Source organism: Pogonomyrmex barbatus, unplaced genomic scaffold (genome assembly GCF_055798465.1).
Source record: "Pogonomyrmex barbatus isolate J1 unplaced genomic scaffold, ASM5579846v1 scaffold8, whole genome shotgun sequence".
Classification (NCBI taxonomy): domain Eukaryota; kingdom Metazoa; phylum Arthropoda; class Insecta; order Hymenoptera; family Formicidae; genus Pogonomyrmex; species Pogonomyrmex barbatus.
Genome location: NW_028297182.1, coordinates 6,325,155 through 6,338,657, shown reverse-complemented (window position 1 = coordinate 6,338,657; position 13,503 = coordinate 6,325,155). Strand labels below are relative to the sequence as shown.

The 13,503-nt window shown below is 29.4% G+C and overlaps 1 protein-coding gene across 4 annotated transcripts; it reads left to right on the top strand.

Moving 5' to 3' along the window:
* Nucleotides 1-186: 186 nt before the first annotated feature.
* Nucleotides 187-13,157, top strand: LOC105424615 (bridge-like lipid transfer protein family member 3B). 4 transcript variants are annotated; one of them, XM_011634927.3, is made up of 19 exons: nucleotides 187-449; nucleotides 1,056-1,257; nucleotides 1,362-1,553; nucleotides 1,631-1,856; nucleotides 1,931-2,097; nucleotides 2,333-2,492; nucleotides 2,584-2,841; nucleotides 2,916-3,155; nucleotides 3,255-3,281; nucleotides 3,669-3,761; nucleotides 3,834-4,015; nucleotides 4,101-4,338; nucleotides 4,417-5,624; nucleotides 5,721-5,855; nucleotides 6,496-6,507; nucleotides 7,682-8,050; nucleotides 8,144-8,291; nucleotides 8,535-8,548; nucleotides 9,196-9,336. In XM_011634927.3, exons 1-19 carry the CDS (start codon nucleotides 406-408, stop codon nucleotides 9,196-9,198), a joined length of 3,918 nt encoding a protein of 1,305 aa, XP_011633229.2. In that variant the 5' UTR covers nucleotides 187-405; the 3' UTR covers nucleotides 9,199-9,336. The 4 variants fall into 4 exon arrangements, with proteins under 4 accessions (XP_011633229.2, XP_011633226.2, XP_011633228.2 ...); XM_011634924.3 differs by lacking the exon at nucleotides 8,535-8,548 and having other exon boundaries at nucleotides 189-449; nucleotides 9,196-13,157; XM_011634926.3 differs by lacking the exons at nucleotides 3,255-3,281; nucleotides 8,535-8,548 and having other exon boundaries at nucleotides 189-449; nucleotides 9,196-13,157.
* Nucleotides 13,158-13,503: the final 346 nt, after the last annotated feature.

Genomic DNA, 13,503 nt, shown 5'->3' with positions numbered 1-13,503 from the left:
GTGTTCCGTTTTATAATCTTGAAGCAGTTAGAAAGCGCACGAAATTAAAACGGAACGATAGCCGCAGTACACTTCCATTACGTCATAGCATGAGTACTCGGAGTGAATAAAGGAACGCACCTTTTGTTGCATCGACAGTGTAGGCAACTTCACGGCGGTGTCAGTGGAAGAAATTTCGTGCATTGATAAGAGGGAATTACTTCATTCGCAAGGCCATATATGTGTATGTATGCGTGGTACATGGTGTGTGTACATGTGTGTGGCTTGCAGTGTGCGTGGTGCGTATGTAGCTAGAAGTCTTTGTAGACGTCGCGTGAATATGTGTGGTGTCAAACTAACCATGCCAAGACGTATTAGTTCTCATTAACTGTCGTAAGAATTTAGGCTCGCCGACACGGTTGAAAGATGGTTTCGATCATCAAAAATCAACTGCTGAAACACCTATCGAGGTAATGTCTGTACAATCATAATCGATTAATCTGGAGCACGATCCCATCTTTCAAGTGACATACCAAGAGGAAAAAAAAGAATCACATTCGCCCCGCTCCATAAGTCACACGTCACATTACACTCCTTTACACTTCCTTATCGTTAAGACATACGTCTTGTCATCGCGATGTATCATCATATCTTTCTTTCCCTTCTTGCACGCCCTGCGTGATTGTAATATCAAGTACAGAGCAGATTCGAAAGTAACGAGAGAAAGCGCTTTTTTTCATTATCGACACACTCGTAATGTGTCACTCGTTTTTTTGCTTTTTTTATCCAAGTCTTGTATATTATTTGAATTAACAATGATTATATAATCTCATAGATTCTGTGCCTAAAAATGTATCTAATTATATGTAGTTAATTATATGTATCTATTATCTAAAAATAAAAACTATACATGTATATAATTATCATTACATTATACATCTACATAATTACATATGTCATAAACATACATAAATATAAATTTTATATATGCACAAATCATTATCGATTGCTTTATTTTCATAACTATTGATAAATACATACTTCATGTTGAGCTTTTATGCTTATAAACATTATAGGTTTACCAAGAACTTATCTGCTGATAAGATAAACCTGAGCACTTTCAAAGGTGAAGGAGAGCTATCAAACTTAGAACTCGATGAAATAGTCCTCACAGAACTACTAGAGCTGCCATCATGGTTAAGACTAACCAATGCTTGGTGCAATAAAGTTTCATTTCGCATACAATGGACCAAACTAAAAAGTGTTCCTATCTTTTTGGTAAATGACAAATGATACAGATAGATAATAATATATATGATTTTTGCCATTATTATTACTTATGATAAACTATGAGCAATATGATTGAGATATTATATTTGCAGAGTTTGGATGAGGTTCATATAGATGTAGAAACATGTGAGGATTTGAGAAGCATGTCTTCCCCACAAGGAATATCATCATATGCTGGTCCTGCAAAATATTCTTTTATACATAAAGTAATTGATGGAATAACAGTAGCTGTTAATACTGTACTGGTTACATTTAAAAGTCCTGCATTTATTGCCTCAGTCCAGGTATAATATCATTACAATGTAATTACTATATAAAAAGCATAGATTGTCAGTCACTTAAAATTATTTATATTATGTAGATGAACCGGATTATGGTAGAATCCAAATCAGCAACATGGCAGCGCTGTGATCTCAGAACCACTAGAGTAAAGGATCCTGATCGAGGGCAGTTACTTATCTTTAAAGAGTTGGAATGGCAAACTGTTAGAATAGAAGCTCAAAGCACTAAGGATCAAAATCTGACACCACTTCGTTTACTTACGAATCAAGCAAGATGTCGTATTACAATCAAGAAGAGAATATCAGGTCTGTGAAAGTTGATTTAAATACCTGTTAATAAAATTTTTAATTGTTGCACTAAACCAACTGCTTTATTTTAGATTGTTTTGTTATGGGCTCTAGATTAGTAATTATTTTGGATGATCTTTTATGGGTATTAACTGATTCACAACTAAAAGCTGCACTTCATTTTCTTGACTCTTTGGGTGGCCTTATCGAGAAAGCTACCATTCTTGAACGAAAAACAAAAGCTGCGAGAAAATTGGAGGTTTGTTTCTTTAGAATTATTTAAAAATATTTGTTTGGATTTATTTGGAGTTAATTTATTTAAATTTTTTAATATTATGTTTATAATATATTTATAATATATTTATAATATTATATATTATAATATTATATATATTTATATATTATAATATTATAATATTATATTTATAATATATTTTAATATTATTTTTTAAAATTTTATGATTCGTTAATTTAACTATTTTTTTTAATTTAAGGTTTTACCAGAATATCAGGCACAAATATCTCAACAAAGTAGAACGAAGAATCAATACAACACAGCAATATCAAAAATATTTACGAGATATGATGTTGTAGAGACATCATATCATTTTCTTTCGCAACGCATCGATCTTCATTTATGTGATGATGCGGGTGGTAAATACAAAAGAACTTATTCCTATGTTTGAATATAGAGTGTATTCACTAAATTCTATTATCTATTAATATTTACACTTTATTAAAACAGGAGGCAGATCATTACATCCTGATTTGAAGGATGGTGGTGCATTACAAATTTCACTAGTTAGATTTCAAATCGATTATTATCCATATCATTTGGCAATGGCGGATAGGAAACATTGGGCCAAATATAGAGAAAATGCCACACCTCATAATCAATGGTTACAACAATCATTAACTTCGTTTCGAAGTCAGTTTATGGATCTCATAGATTCTGGTAGAACGCAACATTCTCCTTTAACAAGGAGTCAAGGAAATGTGACAGGTTCGTACAATTAAACTATTAATATTGAATGCAAACTAGTATAAGAATCTATACATTGCTCAATTTGGTAATAGGTAGCGGTATGAAAGGCTCCAGAGAGCATTTGGAGAAGAGTAATCAACCGCAAAATCCAAATGTAACACCATCTGAACAAAAGAAGTCTCAACATCCTAGTGGTAATCCAGTAAAGAATTATGTCTTAGAGCAACTTGCTAAGTTAATGACAACGTGTATTATTATCAGAATTGATGATTTTACCTTGTACAAAGTGACAACGACTTCGCGGAATCCAATGCCAAAAGAATTTATTGCAGGTATCATATTTAATATTTATTTGAACTATTTGTTTGTTGAGTTTTTTATTGAAGTCGCATCAAGTTTCTTAATAATTATTTTATTTGATAATTGTACAGCTCAAACCAGGAAAAAACATATGCCAGGTATAATAAATTAGTAGTTTGTTTGAATGTAATGTCGCATACAAAATTTTTAGCTAGATTTGATTTATTTTATTTTTAAGTAGATTTTATTGCTTTGTTTTTTTTATTATTTGGAATTTATGTATGTTAAACGAATTAAGATTAATCTGTAATCTAATATTAAATGTACAATAATGTATAATAATTTAAAAAATATTGATATCTAGAGATTATATATTAGATTCTATATATCGTTTATAAGTGATATTGTTAAACGTTGTTTTAATGTTTCAACAAAATGATATAAAACAATTATCATTGCATGCGAAATCAAATTTATAGATAGCTAGTGTAAAATTTTATTTTATAATATTCATCTATATTCATTTAAATTAAATTGTTATTTAGGCGATCGTGACAGATTCAGTCTTCCAGAAGACGTAACAATACTTCATGCTGAGTTTACTTATTATTATTATCCGGGAGATATTACCTTTCCCTGTAAGCAGATATTTGTATAAATATTTTTATTCTATTCGATAATTTAACTATTAGATGACATAATTTTTTTAGTGCCGCCGCCCAAATTTTATGTACAGCTTAATCCCATTCAAGTAAACTTTGATGTCTGCTCGTGTCTTTGGTTTAATTCTTTTGCATTGAATCTTTATCATTCTCTTATGGAAAAAGACAAACAACTAAGTTCTTCGCATTTAATGTATTTTGATGTAAAGATAGAGGCTATACTTCCAAGAGTAAGTTAGAATGTATTACACATATTCTGTATATATTAAATATCATGGATTTTTATTTTAATAATATCAAAATCTGTATTTTTAGATAGTTTTTGAAAGTCAGCAGGATTACCCAAATCAAAAAGATAGGCCCAAGTCTTTACATATCCAAACTTCCAGAGCATCTATAACGAATGTTCGATCAACAGAAAGGTCTTCGAGAGCGGATTTGGCACAGTGTCTGAATGCATTTCAAATGGGGCAAATGTTTTTTGGTGCAGAATTCCCTAGTAAATCAGGAGATTTTCATGTAGTAACAGATAAATTTTTAGCGCATTGTGCAGGTATGTAGTCGTTATATTGCAAATATCAATTATGCATCCAAATTTTTCATTAGCTCTTCTATATATTTCCTATTTTAGGCACTGATAACATTAGACAAATACCACCTAATTTCAGTAGCAATTCTGTAAATGAGTTGCTTCGTCAGTTGAATAGGGAACTTCTATGGACAGAGGCGAAGGATGTATGGTGCTGTAACTTTGAACCTGTTTGGGGAGATTTTTTCGGAGCGCGCGCCGTCGGTCAAAATCGGCCTGTACCGTTTTTAGATGCATTTCCTTTAACATTATGGTGTCATTTCACCGCAGACTCGTTATTGGCTAAAGAAAAGCCTTCAGCCGCCGATATTCACGGACTGGCATATATAAGCAATCTAGTTAGCGTACAGATAAATCATTACCAATATTTGTTCTTACTCAGATTATCGGAGATACTCTCCGAGATGGCAACGTATTTGGCTGTGGATTCGAATAAGATTTTGAAAGTCGAGAGCGGTGGATCGTTGATTATAGGCGCGTTGATACCACAGGTGGAGGTGACATTTGTGATGCCATCGCATACACCTGGTAAAGAGAATTCTGGCGGTGATTTAGAATCTGTTGTGCCTGATTCATCCAGCATAGCGGACGATTTCGTCGGTTCATCCACGATCTGGCACACTAACACGGTGAGCACGCGTGTTGATTTTAGCGCTAAGAGAATGAATACAAGCAACGATGTAGAGACACCTCAAAGCGAAGCGTCGTCGATGCTATCGATGGAATACTCGCATTCCGCTCCAACGCAACCGGTCGTCACTTTCAAGCAAAACGGTACCAAGAAAGGCGACCAGGAAGGTCCAACAAATGCAATGTGGTGCATTCCCGAGAGTTCCGGGCCGCAATATGTTATTGGCAATACAAGCGACGAAAAGAAACATACATCGGAAACTACACACAAACACAGCAAATCGGATTCGAATACGCCCTTTATTCCAAATAATTTTAATGTTAATCTCTCATCTATGAAAAAAGGATTCAGCAATCTAATGACGTCGATCGATTCGGCCCTGAAGGCCTCTCCGGAAGATGGTAGTAGCGACACAGTGTCTATGAGAAGCGACGTTAGCTCGGACAGCGAGAATTACGTTTTGGTAAGCCTCCAAGATCAAGGCAAGATTGATGCAGTATTTGGTATCGACAATTCGATTAGAATAACAGCAGTGGAAGAGGCTACTGAAGTCGTGGAAGAAACACCCGATACGCAAAGTGAAAAATCTATGGATAGTGTATGCAAAAGGAAGGATATAGTAAGTATCGTAAACAGTTGTTCTAGATATAGTAAGTATCGTAAACAAATTCTTGGTTATCAAGATAATAAAAATAAAATCTTGTTTTTTTCGCAGGTTTCTATGGCAACATTCAAGCTATCAAAAGTCGAATTTATACAACAATCTTGTGATTATGCTTCTGTTATTAAGATTCAAGTTTCAAACATTGACAATGATGAGTGTTCCTCTATTCCTTGGGATGAATTTCAAGTAAGTCGAATTTATCTGTTAACTGATGTAAAATAAAATATAATATACGTTATATGCTACATTATTATATAATTATGCTCTCTTTTTAATGGACAAAATTCTTTATTAATTCTATATTGCTGCAATAAAGATTTATTCTCTTTTTTCTTTCACTATGGAAATTTTGTTACTTTCATATAATGTAGCTTATTTATTCAGCATTATTTGTGTGCGTGAATTTAAAATATCTTGAAAAATAGAATTACATTTATACACAGTAAATTTTATATTTTGTGACAACTTGTTTAATATTTGAGTTTCAAATATTACCTTATTAAATATCACCTTATAAAAAAAAAATCACTTTTTCCACGCAATTTATATATTTTATCGCGATTAAAAAAAATTGCATCAAATTTTTTGTGATTACAAGTCATAGGAAACCTTTTCAATTAGAGTATATTTGAAATAGCAGGTTACTTGTGCATAAGTTATTAATATTTGAGTAGTTTTGCAGTAATTTGCTCATTGTTTTTATATTATATGACCAGTTGACATTATATATGTATATTTATACGATTTTTGTCTCTTAACTTTTTTTGCATGCCTCTCCCGCGTCTCTCCTTCTCTTGTGAATGTTTTTATGTGGCACTTGTGGCAGGTCAAGAGAAAGGTATTGGCAAAACCATTCATACATTTATTAATTTTAGACACTTATTAAAAATGCATGCATTAGTTGGATTAAGCTATGTAACATTGTTATCATACTGTTGATGGATTTCGTAGAATTTATGAAATTTTTATGATATGAGTCAAAACTATTTAATAATTACTGTAATTACACACTGATATATATATATATATATATATATATATATATATATTTGTTATATTGCTATTAGCAGATGCAAATTTCTATACAAAAAAGCAAGTATTAACATGCATTTAAAAATGATAGTTTTTTTTGTATTTATATCATAGTAATATGATGATAGTTATATATTATGATGATAGTTATATTATTTTTTGCTATGTTGTTTTATTAAAATAAAATAAATGCATTACATATTTCTGCTTTCATCTTTTTTGTTTGATAGAATAATTGTAGAATTAATTAAAATGTATTGATTTTTCATTATTAAATTAGAAAACTTATCATATAACTCATATTTTTATATTCTTATGATTTCCATATAACAGTTGATACAAATCCAATTCTGAAATGTTTATTAATTAGATTACGCTAATAAAATGTATGGCATGATATAATATATGGTATAATAATAAATTTGCATTATGATATTCATAATAGCAAACAATAACACAGCTTGATTATATTATAAATATATATGCATTATTTTATTTATTTTATATATTATTTTACATAGAGCTATTAAAAATGCTTTATTAAATATTATATAGAATTGCTTTAGCGCATCAATATGCTTTTGCATCTGAATGATATTTTTTGTAATTTATATATTGAATCTTAATCCAAAATGGTTTGGAGAATTTAAAAATTTGATTATTAACATATTTAACAATAGATTTTCATGCTGTAATTAATAAATGTAATAATGTAATTAATGTAATAAATGTAATAATTACATCTTTAATTGTACTGCTAAATTAAAATCAAATCTATATAATTTATATTACAACTAACATAAAGATATCATTAAGTCATTTAGTTATACAAATCATACCTCATCTAATTTCTCAATGTGATATTACAATTTGAGCAGTAACATAAGATCAATATGGAAGGATAGATATTTTACTAGTTATATAGTTTATTTTTTCCAAATACATTGAAATTTAATGCGTTAATACATTCTGTTTGATAGACCAAATTCAGTTCGCGATCTCGAGGTTGGATAGAATTGCCGTCCGATTCTGACTGCAGATCACGTATTAAGTTACGTTTGGATCATAGTTTGAAAAATCCAGAGGATTACCGTAGATTATCGGATGCCAGTCAAAAAGACACAAGTGGCAATAGATCAGTTCCTCAAAATCGCGTTAGATTGCCTGAGCAAGACACGTTGCGTACATCCAGCATCAATGTGCATGACAAAGAAAGCGTTATAAATTTATTCGAGGACAAATTAGAAATGAAAGTTGCTAATGTAGAAATGGCACTGTCGATGAGCTCAATCACGGGTTTAGCGGATTTGGCAGAGGATGAGATCATACCTAAACCAATTCCTATGCAGGTGAGTATTCATCAAATTGCGTATTGCCTATATATTTCCCTTAGTTTGATATGCGTGATTTATTGTGAGCGCATATATTTATATTTATTTCAGATATACTTAGAAAATATATCATTACGTTTAAATGAAGATCGTCCGCCAAATAACATAACTTCTCCCGGCCCAATCCCGATAGATTTGAATATTTCCAAACTCAGGATAGCACGGGACACGAGCGGCGTATTTCATATCGAACCCGTTGGTAAGTAAAATTATCATGGATCAAAATATATTCATTTTGTTTCTGCCACTTGCAGTTGACATTGAGTTGACTTTTTTTCCCGATCTTTATGCGATCTTAATCTTAGTTATGTCCGTCCCTGCGCCTGTAAATACATATATTTGTAAGTTGGTATTATATGTAGATTTTTACATTACGCAAGTGGCAGATTTCTGTTTAAAAGTAATAAATATTACATATTGCGTAACTGTTCTCTGCACCCAGGCGGCCTTTCGAATGTGAGCATTAATATAACACAAGTAGCTTTAGATTTCGCTGCTTATTATTATTGCACAGCTTATTATTATTTAATGTAGACATAATTAATAATAATATATAAAATATTCAATTGCATTTAAGTAAGCATGAATCATGATCTATTATGCATAGAGAGAAAAATTTACTGAGCAACAGTTATTCTACTTTTCATTATGTTTTATGTATTTATTAAACTTTTATAAGATATATCTGAAAATCGAACTCAATGATAGATTTTTTTATTACACTAATAGATTTTTATAAATTTGAGATAAAATGTTTGCTTGATTCTTCATAATAAATTATTACAAATTAAGCGAATATTGATCTCAAATTTATCTAAGAAGTTCTTCATTATAAATATACGTCTCTTAATTATTAGTTTTATATACTTTATATCTCCTAATTATTAGTTTTATATAATTTGTATCCTTTTTTATTATAAAAATTATATATTTTATATTGCACACATCTAACGTTGGTATGATTAGATATATACATATATTTTAATATTTTCTTTAATTATTACCTTTATTAAAGAAAGCTAAATAGTGTTATGTTTGTATGTTTTTGTTGGAGTTTACAATATAATGTCTAGTAAATCAAGTGATGATTTTCTTCTTTTTAGTAACTACAATAGATGAAACTCACTCGAACTTGACATCGAGTGATAATAGTCATATGCTTAAGAATGTGGAGTGCGAGAAGGAATTGAAAGCTCTAAGACAATCTAGTAAGCAATTGAAATTGGATAACGAGGAATTGAAACGTCGTATGGGAGCTCTAGAAAGATTATCAGAAGAAAACGCAAGATTAATGCGTGCGAAAGAAGAATCGGATATAATAAAATCTCGTTTGAGCGCTGCGGAAGATGATATTGCGAGTCTTCTAGAAGAAAAGAGGCTCCTACACGAAACTATTTCGGAGCTACGAAATCAAAGACTGGAAGGTGGTCCTGGAGGTAGTAATAGAGCTTCATGGTCTATTAAAAGATAGCACACCAGTTGTTTTGATTGCTCCAAATGTTGCAGTTCTAATAAATCTTAGTTATATTTTTATAATACATTTCTTTTGCCAAGTTTAGGATATCTTTATATAAAATAAAAAGATTTTGAGTTTATTTAAATTATTGCTATTAATGATATAATCTTCAATTTTATACTATATATGAGTTGATGGAGATTAGAATGATTTTAATTTTTCTGAAAACAATCAGTTGTACAACTGTTTTTTTAGAATATATTTTTCTTGTCTGCCGTCATTACGCTAGTAACTGCCGTTTAGGTCTTTTGCTTAAAATGATAAAACACAGTGATAAAAGTCATGTAGATGCGTATAAAAGTGCATATACAAATTTAAATGAAAAATATTAATTTTCTTATCGTAATCGAATACAAGGCGATAATAAACTATAATATTAGCCTATTTTCTGTTTGCAAAATTAATAATTAATTTTATGAATTCTTGATAAATCGCCTGTATGTCGGCTGTTTATGAATAGTTGAAAATTACGTATCATATTATGTATATAAATATATTCTGTTACTTATACATATGTTCTTATATGTATATATCCTTCTGAAAAAGTAATGATCTTTGAATATAATAAAAATCTAAGTAAATAAAAAAAGAAACTAATTTGTTTAGAACTGAAATCCACATTATTATTTTTTTTATATTTTTTTATATTTTAACTTTAATTAAAATTTATTTGGTCAATGTACTATATTTATATTTGCAAAGAATATTTATCTCAGAAGGATATGTATGTTTTTGTGTACGAAATAAGCAAGTGCTAGTCAGTATATAACAATTTAGACATATCGATTGAATTTCTTATTGATCATATTTCAACGTTCCGTGGACATAACAATTTTTCAGAATATATCGTGAAACACAGTGATTTAAAACAGACGATTGTAATTTAGTAATATGTACTAGTTGAGCCTATGGATAGACTTTAAATAGAAATCATGATCTGGTGGTATCGCATTATACATAATTTTGTATCGACTAATTTAATGATTCATCGAACTGATGAAAATTATAAATAACAATATGGTGATGTGGGACGTTTCAATAAGACTGTATAAAATTTGGAGATGTTGATCTATCGTAGTCGCTCTAGAGTCTCCTCGAAATAATTTATATAAACGTTAGAAACAGCGAATTGTGTGTGATTCGATGAATTTTTAAAGGAAAGAATTGTAATATGATGGATTGTGCACAAAATAATGGTCCTTTTAATAGTTGTATTTTTTAGTTTACACAATCGGCCCCGGAATAGCTTCCTTAGAGTTTAATTTCGATAGATTTAATTTCTGCGACGGATTGCTGGTCGATCCTACATAAATGGAAAGTATTTTTTTAGTGCGTATGAATACATGATGCGATTGAAATTTGTTTTATAATGTAAATTTCTGCTCTTAACATACACATTTCGTGTATCATAGATACGCCATTTAGATAGATTTCCATTTAGATGCAGCTTCGAACGATGCGTTCCCTTGACAAATATTTTCTAAGAAATGGATATTGTGGATTTCTTGTATATTCATGCGAAGATACTATTTGAGATAGTGCAATAAGACATAGTTATCTAATATTTGACTAGTGAACGCAATGACTGAAGGTGGCATAACATGTGTAGGTATAGAGAAAAATGAAAGTTGAAGTTTTTGTTACTTTCAGATGTATGAATAAGGCTTTTTATAATGCACATATATCTATACTGAAGAATTTGCTTATATATATAGCACGTTTATATAGTCTGATAACATTTTATATTGCAAGAACATATTCCTATTGCGATTTGTTTGTATTGGTATCTTTTATCTTTCAAGTCTGATTTAGATCAACTTCCTAAAGTTTGTTCATAGTTCCTTTTTATGAAAATTTTTAAATTTTCCTTTCATTAAAATTACTTTTTATTAATGCAAGCATATTGGGTTACTAATTATTATATACCAAATATGTTTTTATTGTAGATTAGAATATTCAAGTTATCTCTTTCTAATATTTTTGTAATTTTCAATTTATACTTTAAATACATGTTTATATAATGGAGATATTTCATATATATAATATTTTTTAGACATATAATTTTATATATTTATTCTATATATAACTGAAGACTTATTTTCTACTTCCATCTATTCTTAGAATTATATAAAGCCGTTAATATAATAATTAATACTAAATATATATTTAAAATAACGAAAAGGCTTTATATATAATTTCACTGTTCAATTAGCCACAAGTGCTATATGTTATAATTATTCATCAAATGGAATTGCTTCAAATGGAGTAGTCTGAATTCTTCCTTTTTATATATTTTAAGTACTTATTTACATTGTATATTTTATCATGTTATACTAACACAAACTTTAGGAAGCTGAATATGATGAGTTAATTATGTAATAAAATCAATATAATATTACACTTGTAGAATGCGTTATAATTATAATTATTTAGATTTTATTTACATTCAGATGGGTTATGACTATATAAGCGGTTGTCATTCCTGTAAAATTCTTATATTGTTATTCAATTTTAACATTGTTGTATTTTTATTTCAGCCATATTGTTTTGGATTGATAACATGTTTTTAATTTTGGCGTTGTCAACAGGCAAGACTTTTGAAGGCATGTTTAATTCCATAACACTTATATAACTTTGTACTCTAGTTGCTCTAGTTACTTTAGTTAGTAAGATTCCAAAAATGTTGCATATATAAATATAAATATATATATATATATATATATATATGTATATATATATATATGTATATATATATGTGTATATATATATATATATATAAAGAAGAAGGAGAACAATCATGCCATTTAGCGCATGAACGATGGTCCCATTTCGTAAATTCATATCGTATATCAGTGGCCGTGTAATACATTGCCCGAAATAATGATGCAGCCATAATTTACGAAATGAACCTATTTTATATATTAGCAGAAATATAGTAATAAATAATTCTTGAAAATTGTCATTTCAATATCAAAGTGTTAAGGGTCCCAAGAGTGGATTGTGCAATTTCCACATTTATTCACACGAGAAGAGCGGGAAGGATCGACGTACGCCTATCACGTTCATTATTTCACTATAGCTTTTGTTGTGAGGTATTATGGTTATTAAATAATTTAATAAATAGGATAGGGAACAGGATACACTAATCTGTTCAGTGTAACATCTACAAATTATTAGAACTTTGTTTCGCATATAATAAATGTGGCGTACTTTGTTGAAATATATTATTTTAACACGTATATTTCAGCAATATTAAAATGAAATGTTATAATTATTCATAATATAATACGTGGGCAAAGTGAGTTATGTAATACGAAAATTTTGGGCAATATGTATATGTATATCTCCATCTTAAAGTTTATATATTGCGATGGAGACTGTGTTATTATTTCAGCGACGAATTATACAAGTATGAGTGAAATCTTAATAATTATATTTTTAGCTTTATTTTGTGAAGTTAAAAGAAAAGCGATGGCCAAAATGTAGTTTCATCTTTTTGATGTAAAGGGGACAAATATCACTTTCTCAATAAAGTTATTACAAAGAAAATATCTCGAGATGCTTAAAAAATGTTTGTATTCTTCCGCATACAAATTTCTTAAATTATATACACGCACACACATTACACACACACACACACACACACACACACACACACACACACATACACACACATATTAATTATGTATGTAATTATATGATTATATTTATTAATTTAAGATGTATAAATGAAAACATATAATAACGTTTATATTTTTTTATTAATATATGTGTATTATGTTTACTAATATTATATAAAAGAATATATAATATATATATATACATTTTTTCTATATAAATACATCTGTGTGTAAATATCACATATAGTACCATATAAAATGAATATCAACGAATC

Excerpts from the sequence above, each read along its gene's own strand:
- LOC105424615 (XM_011634924.3), top strand. The coding sequence starts at position 406 with ATGGTTTCGATCATCAAAAATCAACTGCTGAAACACCTATCGAG. Across the intron at positions 2,493-2,583 it reads TTTATGTGATGATGCGGGTG|GAGGCAGATCATTACATCCT; the intron begins GTAAATACAAAA and ends TTATTAAAACAG. Across the intron at positions 4,339-4,416 it reads ATTTTTAGCGCATTGTGCAG|GCACTGATAACATTAGACAA; the intron begins GTATGTAGTCGT and ends TTCCTATTTTAG.